We start from the raw sequence: 27656 nt of genomic DNA on the forward strand, positions 1-27656 counted from the left end.
TAGGGAAATTCACGCCGCAGAGGTGCGGCATTCGGCAAGAAAGGGTTAACCAGTTAGAACATGCAAATAATGGAAATCTATGTTCACTAGGAAATCTAGGGATATATTCCTATTTCCAAATTTCCTTGTTGTTTTCTTTTTTACATTTTCTTTTGGCTAACAAGATGTGTCATGAACACGTTCCCTCATGGGTCTCTCTCTCAGTTTTATCACGGAAAACGAGAATTTATCAATTGAGAACTCAGAAGAAAAGTTTTGTGTCTGATTCTGCTAAATGGGCCCATTATGTATTTGTCTGGGAAGTACCTATCTCTTATAGGAGACCAGTGGCGCCGTGAGGGGGGGTTTTGGGGGATAACCCCCCCCCCCCCCCAGAGGTCAGAGAAATTTTTAAGTTAAATCTATTTTACTTAATTGGATTTTTATTGCTTATAGAATAGTATCAGGATTAACAAGATATTCCTCATACCACACCCCCAGGCACCCCAGTATTAGCTGCACCTGAAACCCCCCCTAGCCTTAATTCCTAGCTGCGCCCCTGTAGGAGACCTTAAATAAAAGTATTTAAACTATAAAACTTCTCTGACATCCAAAATTGGGGGTTTATCGTATCAGTAAGACATCAAATCCAGACATTTTGTTCTGTCAACTGCTGTTAAGGTTCTTGCCATTAATATTGTTTGATGTTATTAACTTCATAGTTCATGTCACGGGGGCCAGTTAACTTTCAAGCATGGCAAATGTGCGAGATAAATAAAAATATGAATAAAAATTATTTATATTGGGGCGTAAATTTGCCGATCGCATCAGTCTGAAGTTAAATAATGATTACCATATTTTTTTCCTTTTTTTCATTAATTTTATCCTACCCGCTTCCGCAAGTTGCGCATTTGACAGCCTTCATGTGTTTTCAAATGGTCGAGCAGGTGGAGCAGGAGCCGACATCCCCAGTGTAGTTTTCTTTGAATTCGGCACTTTTTATGAGAAACTATTCGTCCTCTGAATGAAAACCTGCTTTTTCGTCTTAATGGCAGTTGTTGATATTCATTTCAACTTATTTTGTGGACAAAATTGACTGTAAAATGCATTATCTATTTTTAATTCAATTACTGGGGGTTTTGCTAATTCATCGGGCCACTGGTAGCAACTATGGAAATTCTGATGACATTTTAGGCTGTGGAGGTTTCCTTAAGAGCGACATAGATTTAAATTTTTCAAGAGTCGAAGTGAAACTGTGAGTATTTTGATTGTGTTTATCTATTTTCTTTTTGAAACCATTATCCTGATTTTATACGTGGATCGCAGAATGATTTAAATTTGTAGCGAATAAGCTGGATTTTACAATGAGTTTTGTTTATTTTCATTGTGTGAAATATGAAATTGTCCTGAGCGTATGTTAACTCAACGTAATTTTCTTTAAAAATCACTTTTCGTTACCCGTCCGGTTCATGACCTAAATACTAAAATTTGTTATTAGATGATTATTTAACCTTCTCATTTCCTCTAGAAAGGTAGTGTTTAAAGCCTTATAGTTGATCATTTTTGTATTTCTTAATAATTTAATTGAGTCCCGCGGTCATATGTTGCAGGTATACTAAGCAAGGAAGCCTTAAATATCAAACTGATTGTGCGCCCAATAATGGGTATTATTTCTTACCTTTGTACGATACTGGGGAGTATGTTTTGAAGGTGAGTACCATAGTATTGTATGTAAATTTGTGCCAGCGAAATTTATTATAGATACAATATAATTATGTTTGATAGATTGAACCGCCTGTTGGGTGGAGCTTTGAACCGAGGGAAGTGGAACTGAATATAGATGGCAAAAACGACCCTTGTAGTCAAGCCCAAGACATCAACTTCATCTTCAAAGGTTTTGCTGTCATCGGGAAGGTAAGTTTGCGATCCTAATATAATTTCAATCCATGTGCAGCATGTTTATGTAAAAAAATCCTACTTAACTCATGAGATTCTTGGATAAATTTGATTCTCTATGTGTTCTATTCATGAGTGTTAGCTACACGCCCATTGTTTACCAGAATGTCCAAATTTAAAATTGAGGTACAAGAATTTCTGTTGTTCATCCAAAGGAATTGTGTAGGATTGTGGCAACTTTATATGATTAGTTGTTTCAGGCGTGACTGTATGGAATCTACCTGACATAATAATTTGTTAATCCGCATAAATATTTAATGTACGACCCAGGTTTCGACGTGGCACATCATTGTCTGGTACAGATGTACAGAAGACAGAGAATATACAGTCACACACATAATTATTTTTATAAATCTAAAAAACACAAGGATCTAAGGAGAGGGGGAAGGGGCGGAATTCCCTGGGGCAGAGGTAGGCCAAAGAGGTGGGGAATGGGTGTAAGAGCATGGAGAGGATTTGGGATTTCCGTACTAACATTGTCTCCAAAAGAAGTGGTGGAGGTAACAGCATCTGTGTCAGGTGAAAGGGAAGAGGGCAATACCAATGCCTCCATAAAACATAGTCATTCTTCTTGTGGTTGTTCATTTACATTTGCCATTAATTCAGATAATAAGAGTTCATCCTTAGAACTGAATATCGAGAACCGAGAACTTATGGGAAAGAACTGGACTCATCCTTAGTATTGACAGAATACTAATGTGTACTAATTTGGTGTTCTTAATCCAAAATGACTATACTCATTGTATGCCATTGTAAGCCTTGTGAAGTTTTCAGTATACCCTCTACTCGTCCTATCTGAGGCATTCAATAACCCTCATCAAATGCTTACCAGCATTCCTATCTAGAATCATGGTTCCTGGAATGAGGGCTTAGCATGGAACCTTGGAGATTTGAGTCTTAGTTGAGTAGCTATTAAACAGCTAAAATCATGCATTTCTAAATGTGTGATGCAGTAAATGACTAATAACTCCTTGTTCTGTACTTGTGTAGTTTATGAAATGGCAACTGTAGCTATCATTCATTTTATAAAAATTAAACCTAATTGCAGTAAAGTTTTCTTGGGTTTCTGATGACGATGGGCGAGTTGTTCATCGAAACGCTGGAAGGAGATAAGGAAGACTTTACCCGGTGCAAAACCCTAGAAAACTTTACTGCAATTGTTCGCCGGGAAAAAAACAAAAATTATATAACTAAACTTAATATTGAAAGTTCTATTAATGATACTAATAACATAGTAAATATAATAATATAGGTAGGTAATAATAGGTAATTAAAATGAGAAGTCAGTAGCCTGGATAGTGTAGAGGCGTGGAAAGACAAGGGTCCAAGGCTTGATTCCTGGTCCTGTGGAATTTTTTCTCAAGAAAATTCATATTAATTGACGGATGTATTAATATGTTTGATGAGGAACGTGATTTTTAAATTACTTCTTAATACATTTTTTGCTTGTTGGAGTCTAAATTTTGGCAAAAATTGGTTCCAAGACATGTAAAGGAGCTGATTGAAGGTCAAAAACAAAAAATGGACCTAGATGAGTAAGTGTATTGGATATTTCGAAGTGGAGAAAGTTCCAAGTAAAATTGAAGATGCAAGAAAGTATTGAAATTTTAGGCAAAAATTCTAGCAGGATATGGTTATGAATAGGCAATTTTTGTCGGTTATTACCACTCAGAGGATCAGGTGAAAAGAATTCAGCACTTTTTGATTGATAGTCATGATCATCAAGGCATAAGCTCCTGAACAACCAAATGGTATTTACAAAAATAATGTACTTATCCTCAGGTTGGAAGTGAAGGAGCAGTTACGGGTGGGGGACCTGCTGGCGTTCGTGTTGCCTTGATGACCTCAGATGGTAGCTCAGTACTCCAAGAGAAAGAAACAGAGCAAGGTGGTGGATTTCTTTTTTCTCCAGTTGCCCCAGGAAATTATCTTCTTTCTGCTTCACATCCGAAGTGGGTATTGTCTCGCTCCCGTGCTCCTGTCTCAGTTATTGGTGATAATGGGGACAGTGGAACATCTTTAGCTGTAGCTGGGTGAGTACTTACTTTTATTTATCTTTTCAAAGAAGGTGGTCCAATGTCGTGAGAGCTTCCTAGGTTATCAAAGTATTCAAAAACTTCATCACTGCCAATGTTTCAATTATTGAGGTATCCATTATCCTTGGAGCTTAATGTGGTGGCTGTCAAAAACCCTATTTATTTATATAAGACACGGTCTCAGGCGTTACTTTGTGGAATTGCTTCATCATAGAATAAAATAAAGCAAAGTAATTTTATTTTATCCTATTTATTTACTCTGAGCCTGATGCACATGAGTGCCATCTGATTAGTGGGCCATTCGTTTTCTTGTGCAGTATTCTTTGCTTGTCTTTTATGGGTTTGCTGAGCAAGTATGTGGTGTCTTGGTGGAAGTTTTTCCCATTGTGACTTATCTCAGCTTCAGACTTTTGTCTTTTCTCCCAGAATTTTCCTTCATATGAAATCACTGAATTATAAAATTTTTTCAAACATTTTTAATTTTAAGGTATGAGGTGAAAGGCCGCGTACTTGCTGGAGGGGAACCAGTTCCAAGTGTTGGCCTCACAATGCTCCACCTTGCCCCATCAGCAGAGCCACCATCAACTGCTGTTGCTGATGAGAATGGAATATTTATCTTTTCCACTGTTGCTCCTGGCAGACACCGTATTGTCCCTCAGCGTGGTGAGGATGACATCCGATTGGATGTGGTACCTGCTGCAATGGAAATAGAAGTTGGACATGGCGACTACTCCCTTCCTTCGGCTTTTGAAGTGAGTGCCTGTGAAATTTATCTTTTGCCAAAATTGATTACCTATTTATGCTAATAGATGAGAGGGTTCGGGTTGGTGTGGTGGAAGAAGTGTTGGCTTTCCACCCTGTGGGCTTGGGTTCAAATCCCGGTGGTGGCAGAGAATTTTCAGAGACTCCCCTGCTTGAAGTAAGTGTGGAGGACATTTCTAGCTCAACACTCCGTCCGTTGGATGGGACGTTAAGTCGTGGTCCCCTTGGTGCCTTTCGTTAAGAGCAGGTTAATGCCGACGCCAGGTTTCTCTCCACCCTTCCTTATCTACCCTTCCCTCATGGCACAAATGACCTCAGCTGTTTGTCACTTCCAAATACCTTACCATTAATTGATGTTCAAATGAGTACGGGTATTTCCATTTCAAATCGCCCAATATCAATAAAATTTGCTGCTCGACATTTTTAATTATCCCGATTTTTTTTTCAATGGTTCCCTACAAGTAGGCCATCACAAAACACCATTTGAAAAAAATTTACAAGCCATTCCTTTTTTTTTTTTGGCAGACATTTTTAAAAGGACGGCTGGGCAAATTTTGATGAAAAATGTGTTTTGCAAAAATTTTAATTTCGAAGCTACATATTTTGAAAGATATCAGAATAATTTAAAAACTAGTGTGTTTTCCATGTAAAGAACTTTTGAAAACCATTTTTTTAATTTTGCTATCATAAAAGACAGTCGGTCAAAATCTTTCTGTGAAAACTCAGGAAAAATTTGTCAATATTTACTTTTTAACACCAAAAATTTTTATGAAGGAAACATGTCAAATGCCTTTTAACGTCGATTTTTGCAGGTCAATATCTAAAAAGGGACTAAATGAAAACAAGTGAAAATTTTACAGAATGTTCTTTATATACATATAAATATATAAAAAAAAATTATGACAGACTCTTCTACATTTAGTGTAGTGGAGCAGTGAATTTCAATAAAAATGCAACCACTGAACATGCTCCTGCAGTGGAAACAAGGGCTCGTGCAATGCCACTTAGCACACAGGGGCTTGATTAAATAATTCGGCATTGTGACTGCCATTTGTTGTAAACATTTTGTACTGCAGCTCCCGTAAGTGCATTTTGGTTACAACAGATGGCGATCACGATGCAGACCATGGAAAATATGTATTTCTATTTGTAAGTAATATTCATTATAAATGCAATTTTTATTGTTTAAACAATACTTATTGTTACATTAATTATTTTGTTATTACTGATCTCACTGCACGTGCAACGCAACTGGGGGCGAAAAGTTGCGCTGCCCGCTAGGAGGAAAAGCACATGAAATGCTGAACAGTTCCTGATTTCACTACGGTTTGAGTTAAACTTCGTTTTGACTATGCCCAAAAAGCGAGTTCCTGTACTCCATACCTCATTGTGTCGGCCAACCTCAAAGGTAGCGAATTTGAAATTCTGGGCACGCTTCAATTTTTTGAATGTTCATGTCTTTGAAAATTCGTTAGTTGAATTTTCATAAATAGAGGACTCACTGTTTTTAACTACATATAGGTATCATTTTTTAGGATGAGTTGATTCCACCTTTTCTTTTGCTCCTGGATCTGGTTCTCACTCATTCATTTTCATTGCTATGTTTTAAAATGCATTTAATGATTTTCTTAGGATACTGTAATTAACTAACAATTGTAATGCATCAATTATTATGATATTTTTCTTGATCTTTGCATTATTGACCTGACAACTTCATGGGTATGATCCATCATGCAAGTATAGAAACATTGTAATAGAACAAGTTATTTCAGAAGTTCATGACATCTCACTTGCTGTAGTATGAGTTGAAGGGGTGAGAAGCCAAGGGGTACTAGTGATTTTTTGTTCTAAACAGAGTTAGGTGCCGAAATCAGGTAAAGAAAAGGAACGAGATCAACTAGATATTTACTAGTGCAATTGATTTTCCTGCAGAGAACAGCACAGAACAGAGACTCACTTATATCCCTTGCCCACTTCGTTTATTTTTGTATATGTATTTCTTATATCAATTTCTGTTCCTAACTCTGTTTAGAAAAATGTCACTTGTACCCCTTCTTCTTCTCATCTCCTCTTTGTACATTATGTTCAAAAGTTTTCAAAATGGTTTTTGTATTTATACTTATAAATGATTTGGGTCTGGATTATTTTTTTACTTTGATTCCGATTCAAAGCTCAAGAACTGGTGGTACTGAGAACTGAAGAACTAAACCAACTCATTCCTACTGATATTATTTCCATTTCATTACATCCAAATCATCAAAAAGTATCATCTGATGTAATTTCAAATTTCCTCATAGAAATGGCAACTTTTATGATGCTGTTATTTTTTATCATTGCAATGAATGATTGACAATGTAAATTATATTATAAATGAATTCAAAGTGAATTCTGGGAAAATTAGAGTATTTTAGTTATTTTGTCTCTCTATTTTATTGGTGCTAATGTATCCAACCTTTATGCAGAAATGCTATTTTGCTAGGATTTTGTTGCATCAAATTCTTGCACAAATTAATCAGTTATTACATTTTTTTCTGGGGTTATGATGGCAGTGAATCTATTTAAAAAATATGACGATGAAAGCCATTTTCAGACTTTTCTATCAGCTTAATATGTATTAATTAATATGATAGCCTCTTGTTAGTAATGTTTGATATAAATTATTGAAGTAGTGAACACTTGTTGTAAATAAAGTATACATACTACCATTGCTTTCTGAATGCTTTTTTAATTGTGAGTAGTATGCTTTGGCCAAACTCTTTCATTGTATTATTCAAATAATTGGTCGTTGAAGGTTAAAGGATTTGGTGTGAGTGGTCGGCTTTTGTCAGCCCCAGATGTTGGTGTTGGAGGAGTTCTTATTTATGTGGATGGGAAGAAAGCATCCGTTACTGACTCTGGAGGACATTACAAACTCGAAGATGTGCAAGCCGGGCAGCGGAAACTCACTTTCCAGTCATGTAAGTAATTTCAAAATTCTAATAATCCATTCTCTGGCATTAGATGTTTGAATTATGCAATTATCTCCTATATATTGTTGTTCCAAAAACCACAGCCAGATGTTTTGTTGACAATGCAATCTTCAATGGTTGAATATTTTAACCACATTTATAACTGCTGGTGGCTCTGATGTTAGGTACGTACTGAATTTGGTGAGGTTAACTATGTACCTTTTTTAAAAGATACAGTGTCCGGCTTGATACTGTGGAAATCTTTGATATTCACCTTAGTACCTTTTGTCTGTTTCCACACACTTTTATTTAAACCGACCATAGTTTCGGCAATGCGTACCTTGATAATGGCAATTTTCATTTTTAGTGGGAATAAGAACATGAGCCAAGCAATCTAAGATTCAGCAGGTTCCAGAAGCGATACAGCATCATTATATGCTACTGAATTGTCTTGTCCAAATTGGTTAGAATACCGTGTAGGCTTGCGTACAAAGCTTATTCAGTCAGGTGATTAATATTGCAATGATTCCTTCCTTTTCCTTAGGGACCCTGCGTTGGGTTTTTGTGAGCTAATTCAATATTAAATAGGAGAAAGTGGTCAGTTTCCCCTAGTTCTCCTAAGTATTTGCATTGGCTGCCGGAGAAAGGGAATCATGCTGTTTGTCTGGGCCACATGTCCTCCAAAATAGACTTTGGTTTCTGTCATAATCTTGTGAAAGAGCTATCAATCTTTTGAGCTTTGAAAGAGCTGTCATAATCTAGCATCAATTGCTGTGAGCTTTTCTTTATAGGCTGATCTCTCCCTCTTTTACTTGTCACTTTTTTTTGTTATAATGTGCTTTGAGCAATAGACCATAATAGCGATTGATGCACTTCTAAGTAAACAAGGAAGTTTAGAAATGTGCTGCAATCAACTGGCAGTTTTTACTTTATGGGTGAAATTAATTTAAATATTCTGCCTTTTGTGTATATTTTAGAGGTAACCTAATACTAATTTATTTGTTCTTCTTGCTTATGAACCTGAAAATTTTTTTGCAGCTGACTACCACTTTCCCAGCTTTGATGCTAGAATAGCTCCAGATTCTCCACGGCTGCCTATTGTATATGCAGACAAGTTCAGAATGTGTGGACGGATATCTGGTGATGGACTTCCTTCAGGAACCTCAGCTTCCTTGAGGAAAATTGTTTTAGAAAAGAGTACAGAAAATGGGAAGTGGGAACAAAGTGGAGAATTGGTGTCCGGTTCTGATGGTCGCTTCTGCAAATTCTTGGAGCCTGGTTCTTACCGTGCGCGTGCAACATCTACTGAGGAGGAGCAGATAACATTGGGATTGAGGTTTGAGAAATTAGTATTACTCTGTGTTATATGCAATGGAGGACCTTGTTCAATTGATGCTAATACATTTTATTTAAAGGGCTCATTGTTTAATTTTTTAAATTTGCTTTAACATTATTATGAGTGTTAGAGGTTAGGGAGTGTGAACATTCTTTTAAGAATAAATAGACAATGCATGGTTTTGAATGACTAGTGAAGCCATATGCTTACATTGTTAGGATTCCTTTAATGTTTAAAGATAATGCATAAACAACCTTACCACTTTAGTGGTTATCACCTGAGATGTGGTTAATGGGCTAGAGAATTTGACCATGTTATTCGAGGTAATGTTGTTCTTGCTTATGTATCTTACTCATTTAAACCATGTCTAAATCAAAGACCCTTCTCCTGTCCCCCTCTTGGCTGCATCTTGAGAAGCCCATTCATGAAAGGTATGGTGAAGTATCAATTTTACATGCCTCGACTTAACATAATTCTTGATTTTACTTTGCTGCAATAAGTCCTGCTGGTATGCTTTGAATGTGACCAAGTGTAACTCAAGGCTTTATTGTATTTTATACCAGTAAACTTCCATGTGATTTTCTGTGTTTTGAAGGCTAACTTACTTCACTATAAATTTTTGGAGGCTAAGAATTTGTTTCTTGCTCATTCCTGTAATTTTTAGCAATGGGAAACAATGTGACCCTCTGTGAATGAAGTTATGGATAATAGATAACTTTTGAGAAATGTGATGTGCTGTAGTGCTTCAGATGAAATTGTCTGTCGTGTAACTTCATAAAATCACACATGTAGCTGGAAACTTTATCTTTCCCTTATAGTCTCAACCAGGAAACCCTGCCTTCCTTCTTTTGCATGTGAATTTAATGTTCCAGTACTTTGGGAAAGTATGAATTGTTGTCTATTTAAGCCCTTTAATATATGAAAGATGAAAAGGCCTCTGCATTTTTTTAGACCTTCAGTCAAGAAAATTTTAATTGTATCCTCCTTGTATTTAACTTAATGAATTTATTTTATATTGGATAATTTTCATTCCAGGTTCACTCCTGATCCAGCCACTTTTGAGGTTGTTGACAGACCAGTCCCCCATGGTCCATCATTTTCTCGTGTCCGATGTACTCTTTCTGGCCGTCTTTTCTGCCTCCCACCTACACCATGCCCAGACATTTTAATATCCCTAGCACCTGTCCATCGGCAATTATCACCTCGTGAAATGCCTCCCCCTGTTCTGTCCAGACGTGGGACGTATACTTTTGAGGGGCTAGCTCCTGGGGAGTATGAGGTAATTGTTGGCCTTGGCGGAAACAGATGCTGGGAGAAAGACATCCACGTTGTGAAGCTAGACTCAGCTAAGACATGGGCTCCACCATTTCGTCAGACTGGGTACTCAGCATCTATCATATCATCTCATGCCACTGAGGTCACATTTGCTCCACATAGTGGATTGTCTCAGGGGTTGGTAAAAGTTCCTGCTGGAACATCAAGTCTGTGCCTTCCTGGTCCTGGGCCATATGATTTGGAGCCCGTTGGCACCAGTTGTCACGGTTTTGAGCCAGCTCGTGTTCGATGGGAGGCAGGAATGACGGTTAACCTCAGAGCCACATCTCATACGGTTGGGGGAATCATTTTGTCATCGGATTTGGTGGATGATCTTTTTGTGGGCATAGATCCACCAACAGCTGATGGAAAGGTAGGTGTAGAAGATGTAACTTCCTTCCCATTTGTTTGTCACCCCCCTCCAGTCGAACCTAGTGCCTTCTACACCCCCATCATTTCTGGAAATTTCCACAATAAAGCTTACTGGTATGACACGGGTATCTTCAAAATGGGTGCATTCAGCTGCACTTTTCTCAGTGATTAGTTCATCATGATGTTATGATGAGTGAGTGAGAGTTACCGAATGCAATAGTTTGCAGCATGACTCCCAACTGATTTCCTCTCTTCTGATGTGTGAGGATTGGAAGTGAGCGTGGTGTTCCTATGCTCACTGAAATGGCAACTGCTCAGTGCCGTGATGTCGCTCTATCCATTCCCGTGACATCACGGCACTGTGCAGTCACTATTTTAGTGAGCGTAGACACACGGTGATCACTTCCAATCACCATGGAGTAGGAGGGAGGAAAACAAATGAAAGTCATGCTGTGCACTACTACATTTGGTACCCCCTCACCGATTGATCATGACGTCATAGTCAACTGATCACTTGGAAAAGTGTGGCTGAATGAAATCAATATTTTCTTCAGTACGATATAAATGATGTCACACAACTTTTGATTGTAGTATTAGAATTTTTCGTGATCTATCGGTTTTATTTAATATTGGTTTACTTGAGGATTTTCCGAGCGAGATGATGAAAAATCCCTACCTGTGTAGCCATTACTGTCGGCATTGTAGAGTATACCCTCCCAATGATGACAGAATAGTTTTTTAATATTTAGCCATCAAATGAATATATTCAGAAAATATTATGTTGCAACTGGAGGGCAATTGTTTTTCATCCAACTCTAGTACGAAATGTTGATGTCATTGATGATACTCAGAAGATGGTTCTGCATAACGAAATACCTAAGAATAGCATTAGTACAAATGCATTTTCACACAAAAAATTTGTGGGTGATGTTACAAGTTATTATTCAGGAGAAAGTTATGTCTTATATGCTATGAAACTCTGAATCTCCCAATTGAAGCTCTTAATACTGCCTATGCTGGTAGTTAGTGACCCTCTTTTTGATAGGAGCAACTTTTTTGGAGAATCTTTTTCCTTGCTGTATAGCTTACATAATGTGCTTTTTCTCAATGCATGAAGCATTTATTTTGTGAATAATTTGGTATAGATTTCAAGTTATTAGTGAATGTTACTGACATTTTTAAGCTAGGTGAAAAATGAGAAAAATTCCTTAGTGTGAAGCTGATACTATTGAAAACCCATTTTAAAAAGAAATGAAGAAATTATTATTGCTCAAATACTTCTACTATTAGCTTCTATGTGAAAAAAGAAGTCTCTTTGGTGAGTGACATAGTTATTACTATTTCTGTCAGTGGTGTTTGTCATCAGATTCAATGACTTTATAATGTGGAATGAGCATGACTAAATTGCTGCTCAACCATCTATCTTTCAATTTATTTTTGTCCAATCAGCATATTATGATTTTCTGGTGATTGCATAATACATGTACATACATACTATAGCTTAGCATGCTTACCTTATCGCATGTTGGTTATTCTTAATGGTTGGAGTAGGGTACAGATTGAATCATGTTCTTGTTTTCTGAATTAGTATATTCCCTCTCTCCTAATTCATATTTTAAAAAAATGGTTATAGTACTATTTGATGTTTTAATTCTAAGAATGTTTTATTTGTTTTTTTATTATATCTGTTTGTTTATTTGAGCATGAAATACATGCTAGAATTGAGAAATTATGTCTTTCAATTTCTTTTAAGCAAAAAATTTTCTTTCCTTTTTTTCTTTAAATTATTCTTAGTCTACTTGATTGATGCTACCTTGGCCAAAATGAAATTGGGTGTTAAAATTCATATTTCTTTTAGTGTTTTCATTCTTAATTGTGTGTGTTCTAAAGAGTGTCTGGTTTATAAATGTAATGCAATTGAAAATGAGCACAGGTGGCTGTTCCTTTCAAATTATTTCCCTTGTGAAATTTTGATGGATTAATGATTTCTTAAAATTGATACCTATCTGTATTTTTGCATTTATGAACAGGGTTCATTTAGGAAATCAGTGAGAGGTCAGAGAAATAAAAATTGGGACTGGAAGTCTGGGAAATAAGATTATGATTAGGGAAAAATTCCGGAGGCACAGCAGAAAGACCGAAATCGTGGTTGAATGCATGGGCCATCGTTGCATTGGAGTGGCATGATGTGTATTTTGCTGCCATTCTGGCTTGACGTCTTGGGTTAGCTCCAACTTGGCACTCATTGACGTTATTTCAGGGAACACTTATCCCTTCTGGCTTGGAAAGACTTAGTCTGTAACATAATATAGTTCTAAAGAAAGCCATGCAATTTGTGGAAAATTGCTGAGAAATTAGTCTGGGTGCCTCTGGAGACTTTGAATCTATGTGCTATTGATTGCTGGAGCTATTACAGGGTTCCCACTCAACTGTGAAAACCTTAAAACCGTGAATTAGCCGTGAATTTCGTCTTCCGTGCAATAACCTGGAAAAAGCCATGAATTTCGTAATAAAACCATAAAAATCTCTCAAACCTGATTGTAGAGCTACGATTGACAGATCAAATGAAGTATCGATATGTTGATCATATTTCAAGGTCAGTCACGTGCATACACTGCCTATGCATTTATCTGTACACGAGTTTTCGGTGCGCAATTATTGGTCCTTGTGCCATGATGACACATTGACCTTAAACCTGTGCCAAAGCTGGAAGACTGGTAACCAAAGTGTTCATTAACACCTATGTAAATTCAGACACTTCTTAACTTCCCAGTCACCCTGGTACCTCCATTTTCCCATTCACAACCGGAGCTGAATTTTCAAACGATATGTGACGTCATAAGAGATAGCACTGTCGTTGCTGCGTTTGCATCCAAGGCGTCTGTCGCGTTTGTTAAATTTTTAGTCAACGTGCAGCCGATGATTGTTACATGATCAATATTTCTGCCTAAAATGGCTAATCAACAGACCGTGAATTTGACGACATTTAGACCGCGAAAACCTGGAAAAAACTGTGAATTTTATAACTTAATGAGTGTGGGAACCCTGTTTTAACAATAGTACCTTTCAGAGCTCCATGGAGAGCAATATCTTAGAGTTTCATCATGTTTCTAAGTCTGACAGAACCAACCAAATAAGAATGATATTTTGGTAACTGTTTGGCTATAGGAATTTATTTCCCCCTCGAGCAGTAAAGGACTCAAATAAATGCTTGGTGAGACTGAGTTGTTAAATTACTCCTTGGTACATTTCCTTTCCTTCCATTTTATTTGTCTAAGGCTCCTGTCTAAAACCCCCAAAAAATTGAAGCATAAAATTTTGGAGCAAAATGAAAAGTGTGGAAAATTACTATGTACAGCTTTTTGACCTATTACTATCCATGAACTTCCACTAAGTCAACTCGTCGACAATCAATCTGAACCCCAACACATGATTGCTGAGGGAGCTTGCTTAGGAAATAATAAATAAAAATAAATGTATGAATGATTTACCATTGATATGAAGTCAGTGAAATTTTTATGTAGTAATTTGGACTGGAAGTCAGGGAAAAGTTAGGATAATTGACAATTGGTACTAATCCTGGAATTGGAATTGATATCAACATGGTTACTTCGTTGGAATAAGCATAGCTTTAAGTGTAGTCATAATATTTATTCTTTTTATCACATGGCGTAAGATACATAATCTGTGTTATAAACATTGTATATGAGGGCATGCATTTGGTATTCTTGAAAACAGCAGCATGAATTCAACCCCACCCATAGAGGAATCATAAATTTTGAACCTTATCTTTAATTTTCATCTGAAGAATTGTGCTTATTCGACCAAATAATGAAAATGTGGTTTGAAATTGCAGACACGAGTAGGACCATTGGTTCCATCTCGGGAAAAAGGCCCAGTTGGAACTGAGCGCTTCCGTTATGTATTCAGCATGAGGGCATATGAAGGGAAGATAGTGACTGTGCGACCTTGGGCCCGAGAGTTGCTGTTTGAACCTGGATCTCAAACAATTGAAGTGGGCAATGACTGTCATGCTGGGGCTGCTACATTCCTCGCTCGGAAAGGAGTTGTTCTTTCTGGTGGCACATCTCCTCCTGTTCCTGGAGTTATCATCACAATACTTCAGGTATTTTACATATTATGCCAGGGTTGTGTGTTGCAGAATGATGTAATGCCTTTTTATTAGGGCAAGAAATTAAGTATCTGCAATTTGATAGAGTCTTTATATATTACTCATATGGACTGTAGAGTGATTTTGGTGGTGGTTATGTTGAATTTTCCTATCCATTGAGTTATGTTCACTTGAATTGGGAAAATGAGTTCCGTTTCACTGCAGTCATGTCTCTTTGTTAAGACTCTCTCAAATTAATTTTTCTTTACATTTGGCTCTTCTCTTTTCAATTTTGATAGATTTTTTGTATATTTTTGAAAATTTTAGTGATAATAATCTAAATCAAGTAACTACAATGCCTATTTGTTGTTTGAAGGCTCTTGTTAATAAATTTTACAATAACCTCTGGACTTGCTCATCTGTTTACGTTTTGATAATTTCTTTCAGTTAGGTCTAATCATGTAACTTAAATTTCCTTTGTTCTCCTTCTTTTTAAAGCTAAATACAAATTGTTTGATAATAAGGTATGATCATTCTTCAATTTATGTGACCAACTTCATTTTATTTGAAAATTTTCATATTCTTAGGATGGGCAGAAAGAGATAGCAGCAACTGCTGAAACAAATGCTGAAGGTGTGTTCTCAGTGGGCCCTCTTGGGGGTGAAGGGCCATTTACTGTGACTGCTGTTAAAGAAGGTTATGTGCTGACCCCTATACCTGGTAAACTACATTGGTTCAATGCCCGCAGGCTTGCTGAGGTTTTGGTGGAGGTCGTTGAAGAAGTAACTACAGGTTTGTCATCATCTGTATAGTCTTTTAATGCATCTCTTATGCATCTCTTTGGTTCCTTTCTTTCTTCTGTATTTCTTTTACACTTGAATAAAAATGAAGTCCCCAAGGATAGGGCGTAAAATATTTTGTACGTATTATAAAACTTCCCTTTCCTGTCCCACTCTTTCTCGCCCAGTATGGCCTTGGGGAATTCATTTTCTTTCAACTGTTTAATGGTCATAGAATGTTCATTTGATTATTTCTTTGAAACACTTGTTGCGGAGCTGAATCTTCCTTCCCAGGTTAAGACTGTGGTGGAACTCACTGTTGAGTCTCCACGTATACTCCACACTGTGCCGTGTAACCCTTTGTTGAAACTTGTGTGAGCTCATCTTTCTTAAATTTACTTGTAAACTCTATTCTGAAGTGGCCTCTGGGAGTTGAGTCATTAACAGTCAAGAGTAAAAGCGTTTCATACAAAATTGCATTCTGATTGGTTTTCTCTGATCAATTGTGGTGGGCCAAGTTGCAGATGGTTGGCCATTTTGCTTGGTGCCACCCATTCTTGCTGACCCACCGGTGGGTCGCACTTAACTTTTGGTCGCACCACATTGTGTACTGTATGCAGAATAAACAAACCAAGTGTTACATCTCTAATTTCTCCTTTTGATGAATTGCAATAACTGCAAAATGAGGATTAACCTTCCGTTAGGTACATTGGATCTGCCAAGCGCAGCACGAGTGTATTTTTCATATCTCCATGCCACTAGGCATCATAGAACCTTGGCTCTTATAGTGGTTGTTTATTTTGACATACTCTGTCACCTTTTAGCAAAATAAAAAACACTGATCTTATTGAATTCACATGCTAAAATAAATTACATGCAATAATACTGAATAGCCTAAAGGGCAGGTTCAATCATACCTTGCTGGATTGGTATGGGGCCATATGACAGCATATAAAGAGGTCTCTGTATTGCACGAAAGGCATCATGTAAGTGTTAGACTATACTAATAATTGTGATTTAAACTTTAAAGGTGCAACTCTGAGCCATGATAAGGGTTAATAATGTTATTTCACATATGTGCTTCTTAGGCACATTGCGCCTGAACTCAGCAATTCCAATATTGTGCCTGACGAAATGTTGACAGTAAATTTGCTGTTGTGGAGGGAGGAAGTGGGGTGTAACTCTCTTGCAGGCCATGCTGTAGTGAACGTATTAACGTCTGTTCTCCCTCTGATTTTCAAGCATTTTCCTCATCTTTCATGCTGAGTTCCTTTTGGCACCTTACATGACAAAAATTATTTTCCACTTTAAAGATCCATTCTTCATCCTTATTTTAAAGCTTTTAATAAAATTTCATTTAACCCTATCAACCTCATCAGTTCCTTGTGCTGTGTACATGTGCTTGGTGTTACTAAATAATCTTTATATCATTTATAAGCTTAATTGTATGTATATCATCACTCTTTCATGTTGAATTTGGAGGAATAGGATACTTGCTGGGGAGTATTTCTCCTCAGCTATTTTTGAAGGCCACAAAGGTCCTCCATGCTTGTTCTATTTCATGCTTGTTGCAATTGGTTACTTTCACAGCTTTCATAAAGACTATCTCCCCATCTTTTCTCCGATTTTGATTTTTTTTCACTTGAGGAGTTAGTATTTTATGTTTAAAAAACCGGAAACTATAAAAATTGCATTGATTTTTGTAGAAAACTGAATAAAGAGAAATGTATGTCTTAATATTTGCATCCGTGAAGCTCCTGCTCTGTTATGCCTTAAATGACTTAGTCTTCTTTGATTGTCAACTCCAGGGTAATCTACAATTAAATATGCTTTCATAGGCTCTGAAACTGCCACTGTGCCTCTTGCTGGGGTTCTGCTGTCTTTATCTGGAGCTGAGCACTATCGAAGAAACAGTGCCACTGGAAGTGATGGTAGGTTAACTTTTGGGTCTCTGAGTCCCTCAGAGTACTTCCTGCGGCCCATGATGAAAGAGTACAGCTTTGATCCACCATCGGAGATGGTAGAGGTAGCTGAAGGAGCAACAGTAGAAGTCAGAATAATGTAAGTTTTAATCAGTATTTTTCTACTTATTCGGATAGATCTTTAGCAAGATTATTATCATCTATTGCTTTAGGTGTGATGCAGTGTGATCATGCCATCTTAAAAGAAAGACCATTAGCTATTCCTCTTGTGTAAAACTTAGCATATTAATGCTATGAAAATCAATGACAATCATTGTTAAGGTGCTAAGGGAATGATGTTTTTCGATTAAAATTTGTTATGCAGATAAAGTTTTTCTACTAGTGAAATTTGAATGTTGGTCATTCTGTGCCAAGTTGACAAGTTGATGTAAGCAATTCTGTCGAAATTGGAATATGGTCATCATTTGATTGCAAAATGAAAACCGAGAAACTGTTTTGTAGTGTACTGTGCAATTTGGTGATGTAAAAGGCATTTCAATGGTGTAAAACTAGAATTTGGCCTAAGTTTCTTTATGTTTGATGGTAATTTATCTCCATAAATATGTGTAACGTCCCCGGCTCCACTACCGAAGTTGCAGGTTGTGCATTAAAGTTTGGGTTCTTGCTCTTTATTTAACCCTAAGTTTATTTCCATGTGAAATCCCAACAAATCAATTAAATGAACAAATATCGAGTAATGAATTTATGGTGCCCATCCTTGGTCCTGTTGGAGTTAGAACTATCATTAAAATGCATTCAAATTTCTTTAAGTTGGGGGTTAATGGTGAAATGCCCTCCTCTTTTCCCATTTTAGGGGTCACAGAGTTGCTTTTAGCTGCTTTGGTTCTGTGACGTCACCTTGTGGCGATCCGGAAGTGGGAGTTGTGGTGGAAGCTGTTGGAGTAGGTGGTGGTCCCAAGTGCCTCCACATGCAGGAAGAAGCTGTGTCGGAACGCACTGGGCAGTTCAGGATCAGAGGCTTAATTCCTTCAGTAAGAATTTTATGGACTACTTATTGTGTTTCATAGGCTTGTGCTTCTTGCCCAAGCCTTTTAATCTGCTAAAATCCCTTGATAGATCATTATGTACTCTTTCTGGCAAATATCAATCATAAATTTTTTTAAACTTTCCAATTAGGTGTAAATTTTGATGCCTGCCTGAGTTGGAAAGTTGAGATGAGTTGGCCACAACTAGGTTTTATTTATTTATTTCATCTCCAAAAATGGCACAATGGCTTTTAAATTGGCTGTTCCTTAAATAAATAATACCTAAAAGATAACAAACAGTAGCACAATGAATGAAAACTAACAATTTAACAAGAAAAAATTTTTAAACATAAGAAGGGACACTATTGATTAGACAATGGTGAATTATTCAGATGGCATTTTAAGGTGGCTTTGTAACTAGTGGCAGAGGAAAATAGGTCCAGGGAAGGGATTTTTGAAGCTATGGAGTTAAACAAGGAGGGGATTCGGTGGAACAGAGAGCGTTGAGAGATGGAGAGATGGAATCGCGGAATGTGAAGCAGAGAGTTGTTTCGTAAGGGGCGAGGAGGAATATGAAAACGTAAAAGAGGTAGAATTTTGTTTGTCTGTAGAGAACCGCTAAAGATTCTATGCAGAAACATGAGATCATATAAGACTTGTTATGTTAGATATCCAGAGGGAGGAAAGGATAGCATCACGGGCGTAATATCTGAGTGTGGAGATTCGATGGCGGGCTACAGCAAGAAAGAAGTTTACAGGACATTTGAGCAAGTTTAGAGTAGTGGGGCAGGCGGTAGACCAAACTGGTGAGCAGTATTCTAGTATGGGGAAAATACATCCGAAAAAACTGTTCTTAAAGCGGTGGGGTTGTGAAGGTCTGTTAGTCGATATAGCATACCAACAATGGCCATTGCTCTCTTCATGATCATCGAAATGTGATCCTGAAATTTTAATTTATCATCAAAGATCACACCTAGGTCGCAGTGGGAGGTTACAAGAGGGATAGGCTTATTTAAAAGGCTGTAAGAGTGTTTCAGGGGATTGTTTTTTAAAGTGAATGTCATCATCGCCGATTTAGAGGGGTTGACCCGCATCAGCCAAGTAGAGCACCATTTGAAGATAAAATTGAGTGCAGATTGAAGGGAATGTGAGTCGGTGGGGCGATCCACCTTTTTGAAAATCTTGCAATTGTCCATGTATAGCAGAACATTGCAGCCAAAAGGGCTAATGCCATCAGTAATATCGTCTATGAAGAGTGCAAATAGGAGGGGACCGAGGACGCTTCCCTGCGGTACACCAGATTTAACTCGATAGTATGAGGATGAGATGCCGTCAATCAATACCCATTGGTAACGTGAACTGAGGAAGCTGTTGATCAGAGATAGAAACTTTGAATGTATATTGTAACGGTGTTTAAGTTTATGTATTAGTAATGTATGGTTAGCGGTGTCGAAGGCTTTGGAGAAGTCTACGTAGCAAACATCGAGCTGTGAGTTAGACTCAAAAGAGTCGATATGTAATATGGTGGTGCAGTACCGCAAGTTTAGAGAGACATGACCCACCGGGAAGGAAACCATGCTGATGGGGGGATATGTAGGGGAGGGAGAAGTGAAGAAGACGACTATGTAGGATTCTCTCAAAAATAATGGACAGTACAGGTAGAATGGAAATCAGATGATAAATTTCAACGATTCCTTTGAGGCCAGATTTTAAAATTGGTGTGACATTTGCGCTCCTCTATTGTTCAGGGAGCGCGCCAACGGAGAAGAACATATTGAAGAGGATGGATATTGGGATCCAAAGGGTGTTGGCGGTGCGAGAGAAAAAGAGGGAGCTGATATTGTCAACCCATGGCCTTCGAGGAGGGCAGTGCCGTTAGAAAGGACAGAACTTCTTTAGGATCGGTGCAGATGGATGAAAGGGACTGGTGGCATATGGGTTGAAGCTTCAGGAGAGGGAGTGTTGGAGTGGCAGAGTTAAAGTTCGCACAAAAATACTCATTGAATACCCCCGGGCGCTCATCACAATGAGAAATCATTCCATTGCAGGACACAGAGGCAGGGATTCTGTGTGACTTTCTTCTAGCATTAACGAGGGTCCAGAATCGTTTCGGATTGTCACGAATTCCAACAGAAATTTCCTGTATGTGGGTTTTGTAGTCTTGGCGAATGAGGAAGCATGCATGGTGCCGTAGTGTAACGAACAAGGCACGGGACAGGGGGCTAGGGTGTTTTTTCCAATGCTTCCAAGCCTTAAGTTTATTTCTCAGGGCAAGTGTTGCCTCCGGGGAATGCCAGATGGATCTTTTTTTGGATAGACTGCGAACTGAGACGAAATCGTCAATGGCAGCATGGAGAAGTACATAAAAGACTTCCGTGACGACTTCAGGAGACCCTCTCTCCAGGAGGGCCCAAGGAAGAAGTGAAAGTGCATGTTTAAGCTCTGGCCAAGCCGCTTTGTTCCATACTCTGAGGACCCTGGGGGATGGGATGAAGGTGACCGTGGGGGGAGGGGGAGAACAAGGGAGCACTCGAGCGACTTGTGGTCAGATGTAAAAATGTTTCTCCCAACCTTCTCCCAACCAACAAATGTTTCCTTGTCATGTAAGAAGAACAGCTGGCACAAGTCCCTTTCTTCGTAAATCCATGAGAGATGCTGTTGATTTTCTTAGGTTCTGGTTTAAATACAATTTCTTTGCTTTGGAAGTAAACTTTCAGAAATTCCATTGATACTTCTAATTTTCACATTTTCTCCCAGTTATGTAATTTTATTACCAAACTGCAGCTTTTTTCTCTTTAATATGTACATGTAGTATTGTAGTGATTCATGGTATTAAAAATTATATCAAAACTCATGAAATACCAATTAAAGAAGGACTCAGAGTTTGAAATAATGAAATAAAGAAAACATCTAAATCTTTGTTGAATGCCGGCCTGCAAACCTGGAGATTGTAGTTGAAAAACAGATATGTAGGTAGTTCTTGATATCTAATGGAAATTTTTGAATGAAATAATGTAGATTGTTACAGGGTGAAACTCTCCTTCTGATTACCTACTTTATGATAATTCATCCTGAATGAAGGGTTTATCATTTCACTTTTACTACTCTACAATTGCAAAGTAAAACTCAAAACCCCGGTTATAACGCTGTGTATCATCAGGAGATGATGCTGATGATACCGAATGTTGATGGTATTGAAACCAGAGGTATAAGTTTCGTTGTGTAATTGTGGTGTTTTGTGAAAGCAAGATAATTCTTAGCATTCTTTGTTAATTGTAAAATGCTATGAGTAATTAAAAATAGATTGATTTCAAAGTGGTTTGCTTTATTTTCAGTGCATATACGAAGTTAGAATGAAAACAGGTCCACAGATCAATGAAGAGTATGAGCGAATAACTCCATCTGGAAGTAATGTGACTGTGAGTATGTAATTTGTATTTCTTCAAAGATAAAATGCTTGGTTAGAAAATCATCCTTTGTAAAAATTTCACTTTTGTGCTTTATGTGATTTTTTTTAAGGTTGATTATACTGCTTCTTCTATAGAATTTTAATTTTAAAGCATATGATTCCAGTTACCTATTGATTTGGTAATTTGTGAGAAAGGGGAAAGAAATGAAATTTTTGTGTCAAGGATTACTCTGGGGTTTCACGTATTGCATTATTGTAGTAAGGTTAGAAGTAGAAAAAAATTCTCATAAAGCCATCTCCTATGGCCTTCGTTTATCTGCACCTTTCTCCTAATGTTCTTCCATTTCTTGTCATAAGACTGCTATCTGTCACTACCTGTCTCTTACTCATTGTATGTTTGTTTACTTTTTCAGATTACTAATGGAGATGTTCAAGGTCCCAAGCTTGTTGCTTTCAAGCATCATCGTGCCCATAGAACTGATGTTTCCCTGCGAGTTCTAGTCCCAGATTCTTCCTTGCTATCTGATATGAGGGTTGCATTAGTTCGTCATGAAGGTGCTGACCATGCTGGGACTGATGATGCTGATGATCTTGCTGAATCTTCTTCAAGGGTGAGTTTGACATGTCACCTAATAATTTGAAATTTACTTTCATTGGCTAGATACTCAAGGAACATTTTCACAATTTGTGTACATTGAATAACTTTTGGAAGCTCAAGCTTCTATTTGTTATGAAACTGGTTTACTGTCATTTAATTTAAAATTAATTTATTCATTCACTAGTAGGAGAACTTAGCTTGCTGTTCTCCTAACTGTGAATGTATAAGTTTTCCGTTGAAATGTTGTGAAATAACTTAATGTTAGTATGTAATCCAATTTTGGACATAATGAAGATATATTCAAAAGTGAAAATCTCTTTGGGCTGTATGCATCCTATAGAAGGAAGAGATTGAGTGACAGAAACTGTGGTTGTGATTGCCTCTCCAATGATGCAAGTCCTAAGACCCCAATTTCACGATTTGGACTGCATCATATGCTCAGCAGTCCAGCAACACCTCGTCCGGTAGTGCCCACAAATATTCATTGGGAGGAATGGCGCCCTGGTAGCTTAACTGGCTAAAGCACTCGAGCGGAAATCGGGGGATCCGGGTTCGAATCCTGGTCACTGCGAATGATTTTTTCTCTATTGATTTTTTGCAGTACGTAAAAATTTATTTTGGTGTCAATGAAAAATAGTTAGGTGCATAAAATTTTTTGTAATACTTTGTTAAACTTTGCCGAAAGGGAGTTTCAACTAATACCTGGTGTTTGAGAGTTGAAGTGATGCATATGTTATCTTTAATGAATGTTATGATTACCGCAGACTATCGTTATTACGAAGTTCACGGGACTGTAAAACCAGAAATAACGAAGTTCGTGTGAACGCTTCTTTTAGGAATCGTCGAAAAAATCGCACATGATGAACGCCATTAAAGTACGCAGAGATATTGATAAACAGGAAAATTCGTTTCAGTTTCTCAACAGGAGACTGCGGCATGATGTAATTGAGGGTTGATATCTTACCGAATAGAGTAAGTCCGATATACAACCTAGTTGCATTCCATTACCTTGATCCTAAGTTGATAAACCTACGGTCCGGCCTCTGAGAGTTGTCCGATGACAGGCAGAATGGTCTAGGTCGGGGCAGCATTGCCAGGTAAGAAAGAGAAACACCTACAAAGGGCTCCGTGAAGAAAGGAGCTGGAAGGGACGACGAGCGTGAAGGACCCAGAGGAAGAATCACTTGTTTTGGTGATTCGAAGAAAGGGCATGTTTTGGTGGATCAGGCTTATTTCGATGCTCTTTATGCATTTGACAACAATGTATGACTAGGCGATGGTGTGAGGTGCGTTTGGGGGACAACGATTGGCTGTAAACTGTACTGGCGCAGGGTTATCCGCCCCTCCTATTGTGCCATCATTGGACAACTCTCACCGGCTGGACTGTATGCAAGGCATCGAGGAGTACAGTTATCCTGCAGAATGCAACATTGCATAAAAATTGTGCGCTAACTCACAATTGTGTTGAACTGATCTAGCTGGGCATGCAACGCCGCCATAGCCGAAAAAAATTGCTCTCCGTGGCAAGGAAGAATGGGTGAAACACTGAACAGTTCCTAACTTCACACCGGATCCATTGATACTTCAGATTATGCCCTGAGTGCGAGTTCCTCTATGCCGCACCGCGTAGCAACGGCCAAATCAAAAGGAGCCAAATTCAAATTTTGAATTCTGGTACCTGTGAAAGTTTGTAAATCGTATGCACGTAGGAAGAGGACTAACTGTACATCAATTCTATGAGCTGTAATGAGTCGGTCACCATGATTCCCCAGGAATGAAGCTTATTATATGACGTTGCGTGCATGGTGAAGAAAGAACCATAATTGACATGAACCATCTTTGTCACAGTACATGAGGAGAACGTAAACTTGGCACGATTATTAAAACGTAGCACAGTGAACATCCACCTAAATGCCATTGCTTATGCGTGGAACTTAGTTATAAAGTTCATTTCGTAACCACCGGGATCGGGACTTAGGTTCGTAATTTCGTAAAAACGGAAATTTCATAATACGTTTCTTTTACTATAGATTGGATAGGCCTTTTCGTCGGGACCATCGATTTGCTTCAGAATAACGAGGACTTTGTAATAATGTTGTTCGTATTAACGAAAGTCTACTGTAAATAAATATTGTTTAGATATATATCTTTTTACTCCTTATTTATTGAACTTGTCTGCAAAAAATATTTTTTACGCTTTTCAAAGTTGATGAAAATTTATGTCAGTGGTTAATGTTACAAGGAATTTTTATTTTATTATCTTATAATGATAAGCAAGTTGGATTGGTGTATGCATCAGGTACACAATATTTTTTGTCTGTCGTAGGTTGTTCATGTTGTGGGACTAGAGCGGTGGGCAGTTGGAGGTAGTAGTGCTGAGGCTGGTGCCATGATCCTGTTCCCTCCGATAGTGTCTGATGGACGTCTGCACAGTCTTCGTCTTGAATCAATTCATGGTGGGGCTGCAGCCCTGCGAGCCACATTCCCACGGCCCACTGTGTCTTTCCGAGCTGACTCATTCCACAAACATTTCACTTTGAAGTAAGTACTATGTGGGGAGTAAATATTGTTGGTATTTATCCATCAATATTTAATGGGATTTAGCATTTGGTTTTTTCATTATTACCATATAATATCAATAAGAGTTTTGCAATTGCCATTTATTATGCATTTAATTTAATATTCATTTTAGAATTTAGTTAATGTTGGAATACCTACGTTTCTGAAATGATAAGAAATGGCTGGAGAAAGGTTATTTTCTTGAAACTCTGTGTCCTTGCTGGGACATTGTATTATATTGTATTATTCTAGGTTTAAGTTCTTGCCATAATGAATGTGCCAAAATACTATCCTTTGGTGGAAGTGCTATATTTTATGTTTTTGTCGGTTTCTGAGTCAAAATTAAAAATTATAACTGTCACTTCCGTCAATACTGAAATAATTCGTTATCTTCCTGTAAATTCTCCTTTTTATACCCGGCAATGTGGAGATGCTAGTGCTAATATAACAGTATTAGTTGGTGGACAAATTAAGTTCTCGCATTTTATTTTTATTCTGAAATTAGGTTATAAAAATGCACTTAGTCAAATCTGTTACATTTTTCATTGCTGTTTCCTTTGCTATCCCTATAATGGGAGGACTCTGGAACATTGGACTGGGTATCCAACGATTTCCATTGGCTTTATATATCTGTATAAAATAGTGCATCCTGGGATTTCTGAGGGCTTTTCATTACTTGAGCTCTTTTCCTTTGCTTGGCTGGTGTTCTCCACTCTTGTGTCCTGTAGACTTGCTGTTTGATTCCTTTTGCTCATAAGTGATTGATCTGGTGATAGATGCTAATTTTGTCAATTGTTTTGACTTGGTATGTGTGAAGAAAGCAGTCTAGCTCAGTTATATTTTGCTGTAATATTGGAAACTACTCAATATGTAATATTTCTCAATTTCCAAAAGAAAGCATGTGGTCAGTGGGCTCTCCATTGTGACTATTTTTTATTACATCACTTTGCCTTTTACAATTTTAATGCCTTTATTTGCCAAAAACATCACCTTGCTTGCTTTTAAGTGTTATTGCTGTTAAGCTATTGAAAATTACAAATCCATCAGTAATTGAATCAAAATCTATTCAAAAAGCTTTTCCTTTGCTCGACCGAATACTCAATTGGAGATAAAAATAGACCTCAAGTAGTTGTGGTTAAAGGTCACATGATTGTCTTGATGGATATGTGCATCCGAGTGAAGTTATAATTTAGAGGTTCATAGGAATCTTTGCGACTGCTCATTGATAGATTTTTGTTATCTTAATCAGTAGATTTGCTTGTATATTAATTCTGAAAGTTAAGAGTCAGATGAGAAGAGAAACAGATGGAAGGTGATAGCTGAAAGTGTGATTTATGTATTTAAATGCTGTCTTTAAATGTTATTCATCTGTCCCATTATGTGATGGTGACATCTAATAATATGGTAAATTAATGCAAAAAGATGCAGGATTGATAAAATGTGGCAGCTTCGGTGAAAATTTGATGTACCTATTGTAAAAGTATCATCAAAAGAAAAAAGTCTATAAAAATAGGATTTTCATGGATCTGGATGTTTCCTTTCTTCCCTCTCTTGAACAATTTAGACATCATTGGCCATAAAGCCAATCTGTAAGAGTGAATATTATTCGAGTAAGGACAGAAGATTGAAGAATTATGTATACCTTTGTGATCAATTGTTCTATTGTAGATATGACCCAGGTGTGAGAGATGAAGGTGTGGTTGGCGTAGGTGCCCGGGTCGGAGGTGGGAGTGGAGAAGGTCCGCACCCAGCTCTTCCATTGGCTCTTCCACTTTTCATGTTGCTTGGTGTCGGAGTTGCTCATTGGAGGAGGCTGAGGCCAGAGGGCGAGGGAGGTAGTGGGGCATCCACGACTGGATTGGGAGCGGAATCTGGGGGCGGTCGGGGTGGGCGTGGCGTCAGCTCAGAAGTGGGTGTCGGCGGGGATGGAGCTGGCTTGGAGAGGACTCAGGGCAGGAAGAAAGCCAAGCCACGCAAAGCGTAAACAAGTGTGTGATTTTTTTAAATGAAGACCATCTGGTTGTGATATTTGGTCACTCATGTCTGGATCCTCTTCACAGTCACGTATTGTTTTTTTTTTGTTGGTCATTCATGAGACTTTTGTGGCAATTGTTTCAATAAAGTATTATTTAATAAAAAATCTCTTATTTGAGTATGCTATAGGATGTGTGGAGCTCTTTTTCGTACAAGTTTTACGAACCTGCCTGAGGTTATTATTACATTGTTATGCGATTTAGAATATTAGATTGGATTTAAATTATTAGATTGAGCTGTGGGTATTGTAGTTTTTCTCCTATATTTTTATTGCTTGCAGATTTCTGTTTTTTAAAGGTTTGCACAATACTCCATGGTAAGGAGGGTGAGTGTTGTTTGTGGTCTTTTTCTACATGGTACGTACTTCTGTATGCCATGAATGGAGGTGGAAGGGCCGTCATTGTAGAAATGAGACTCTCCTATCTTAGACCTTGGTAATTGCATTTGTACTATGGTTAATTGGACCTCATGACATTTGCTGTCATGGCTCATGATCAATATTGACGAAATTGGCAA

At 37.8% G+C, this 27656-nt stretch overlaps 1 protein-coding gene across 1 annotated transcript; it reads left to right on the forward strand.

The window, feature by feature from the left end:
- Positions 1–904: 904 nt before the first annotated feature.
- Positions 905–27271, forward strand: LOC124153780 (nodal modulator 1). The gene is made up of 16 exons (XM_046527136.1): positions 905–1234; positions 1590–1689; positions 1765–1893; positions 3718–3968; positions 4459–4723; positions 7525–7690; positions 8720–9017; positions 10053–10704; positions 14560–14829; positions 15402–15606; positions 17432–17654; positions 18369–18546; positions 21876–21959; positions 22363–22560; positions 24874–25088; positions 26775–27271. Exons 1-16 carry the CDS (start codon positions 1083–1085, stop codon positions 27088–27090), a joined length of 3702 nt encoding a protein of 1233 aa, XP_046383092.1. The 5' UTR covers positions 905–1082; the 3' UTR covers positions 27091–27271.
- Positions 27272–27656: the final 385 nt, after the last annotated feature.

The sequence above is a fragment of the Ischnura elegans genome, chromosome 2 (genome assembly GCF_921293095.1).
Source record: "Ischnura elegans chromosome 2, ioIscEleg1.1, whole genome shotgun sequence".
In the NCBI taxonomy this organism is placed as follows: domain Eukaryota; kingdom Metazoa; phylum Arthropoda; class Insecta; order Odonata; family Coenagrionidae; genus Ischnura; species Ischnura elegans.

Bases quoted from the DNA above. Each gene is read 5' to 3' on its own strand.
- LOC124153780 (XM_046527136.1), top strand. From the start codon at position 1,083: ATGCATTATCTATTTTTAATTCAATTACTGGGGGTTTTGCTAATTCAT. The intron at 3,969-4,458 runs GTGAGTACTTAC...TTTAATTTTAAG, and splicing joins ACATCTTTAGCTGTAGCTGG to GTATGAGGTGAAAGGCCGCG. The intron at 7,691-8,719 runs GTAAGTAATTTC...ATTTTTTTGCAG, and splicing joins GAAACTCACTTTCCAGTCAT to CTGACTACCACTTTCCCAGC.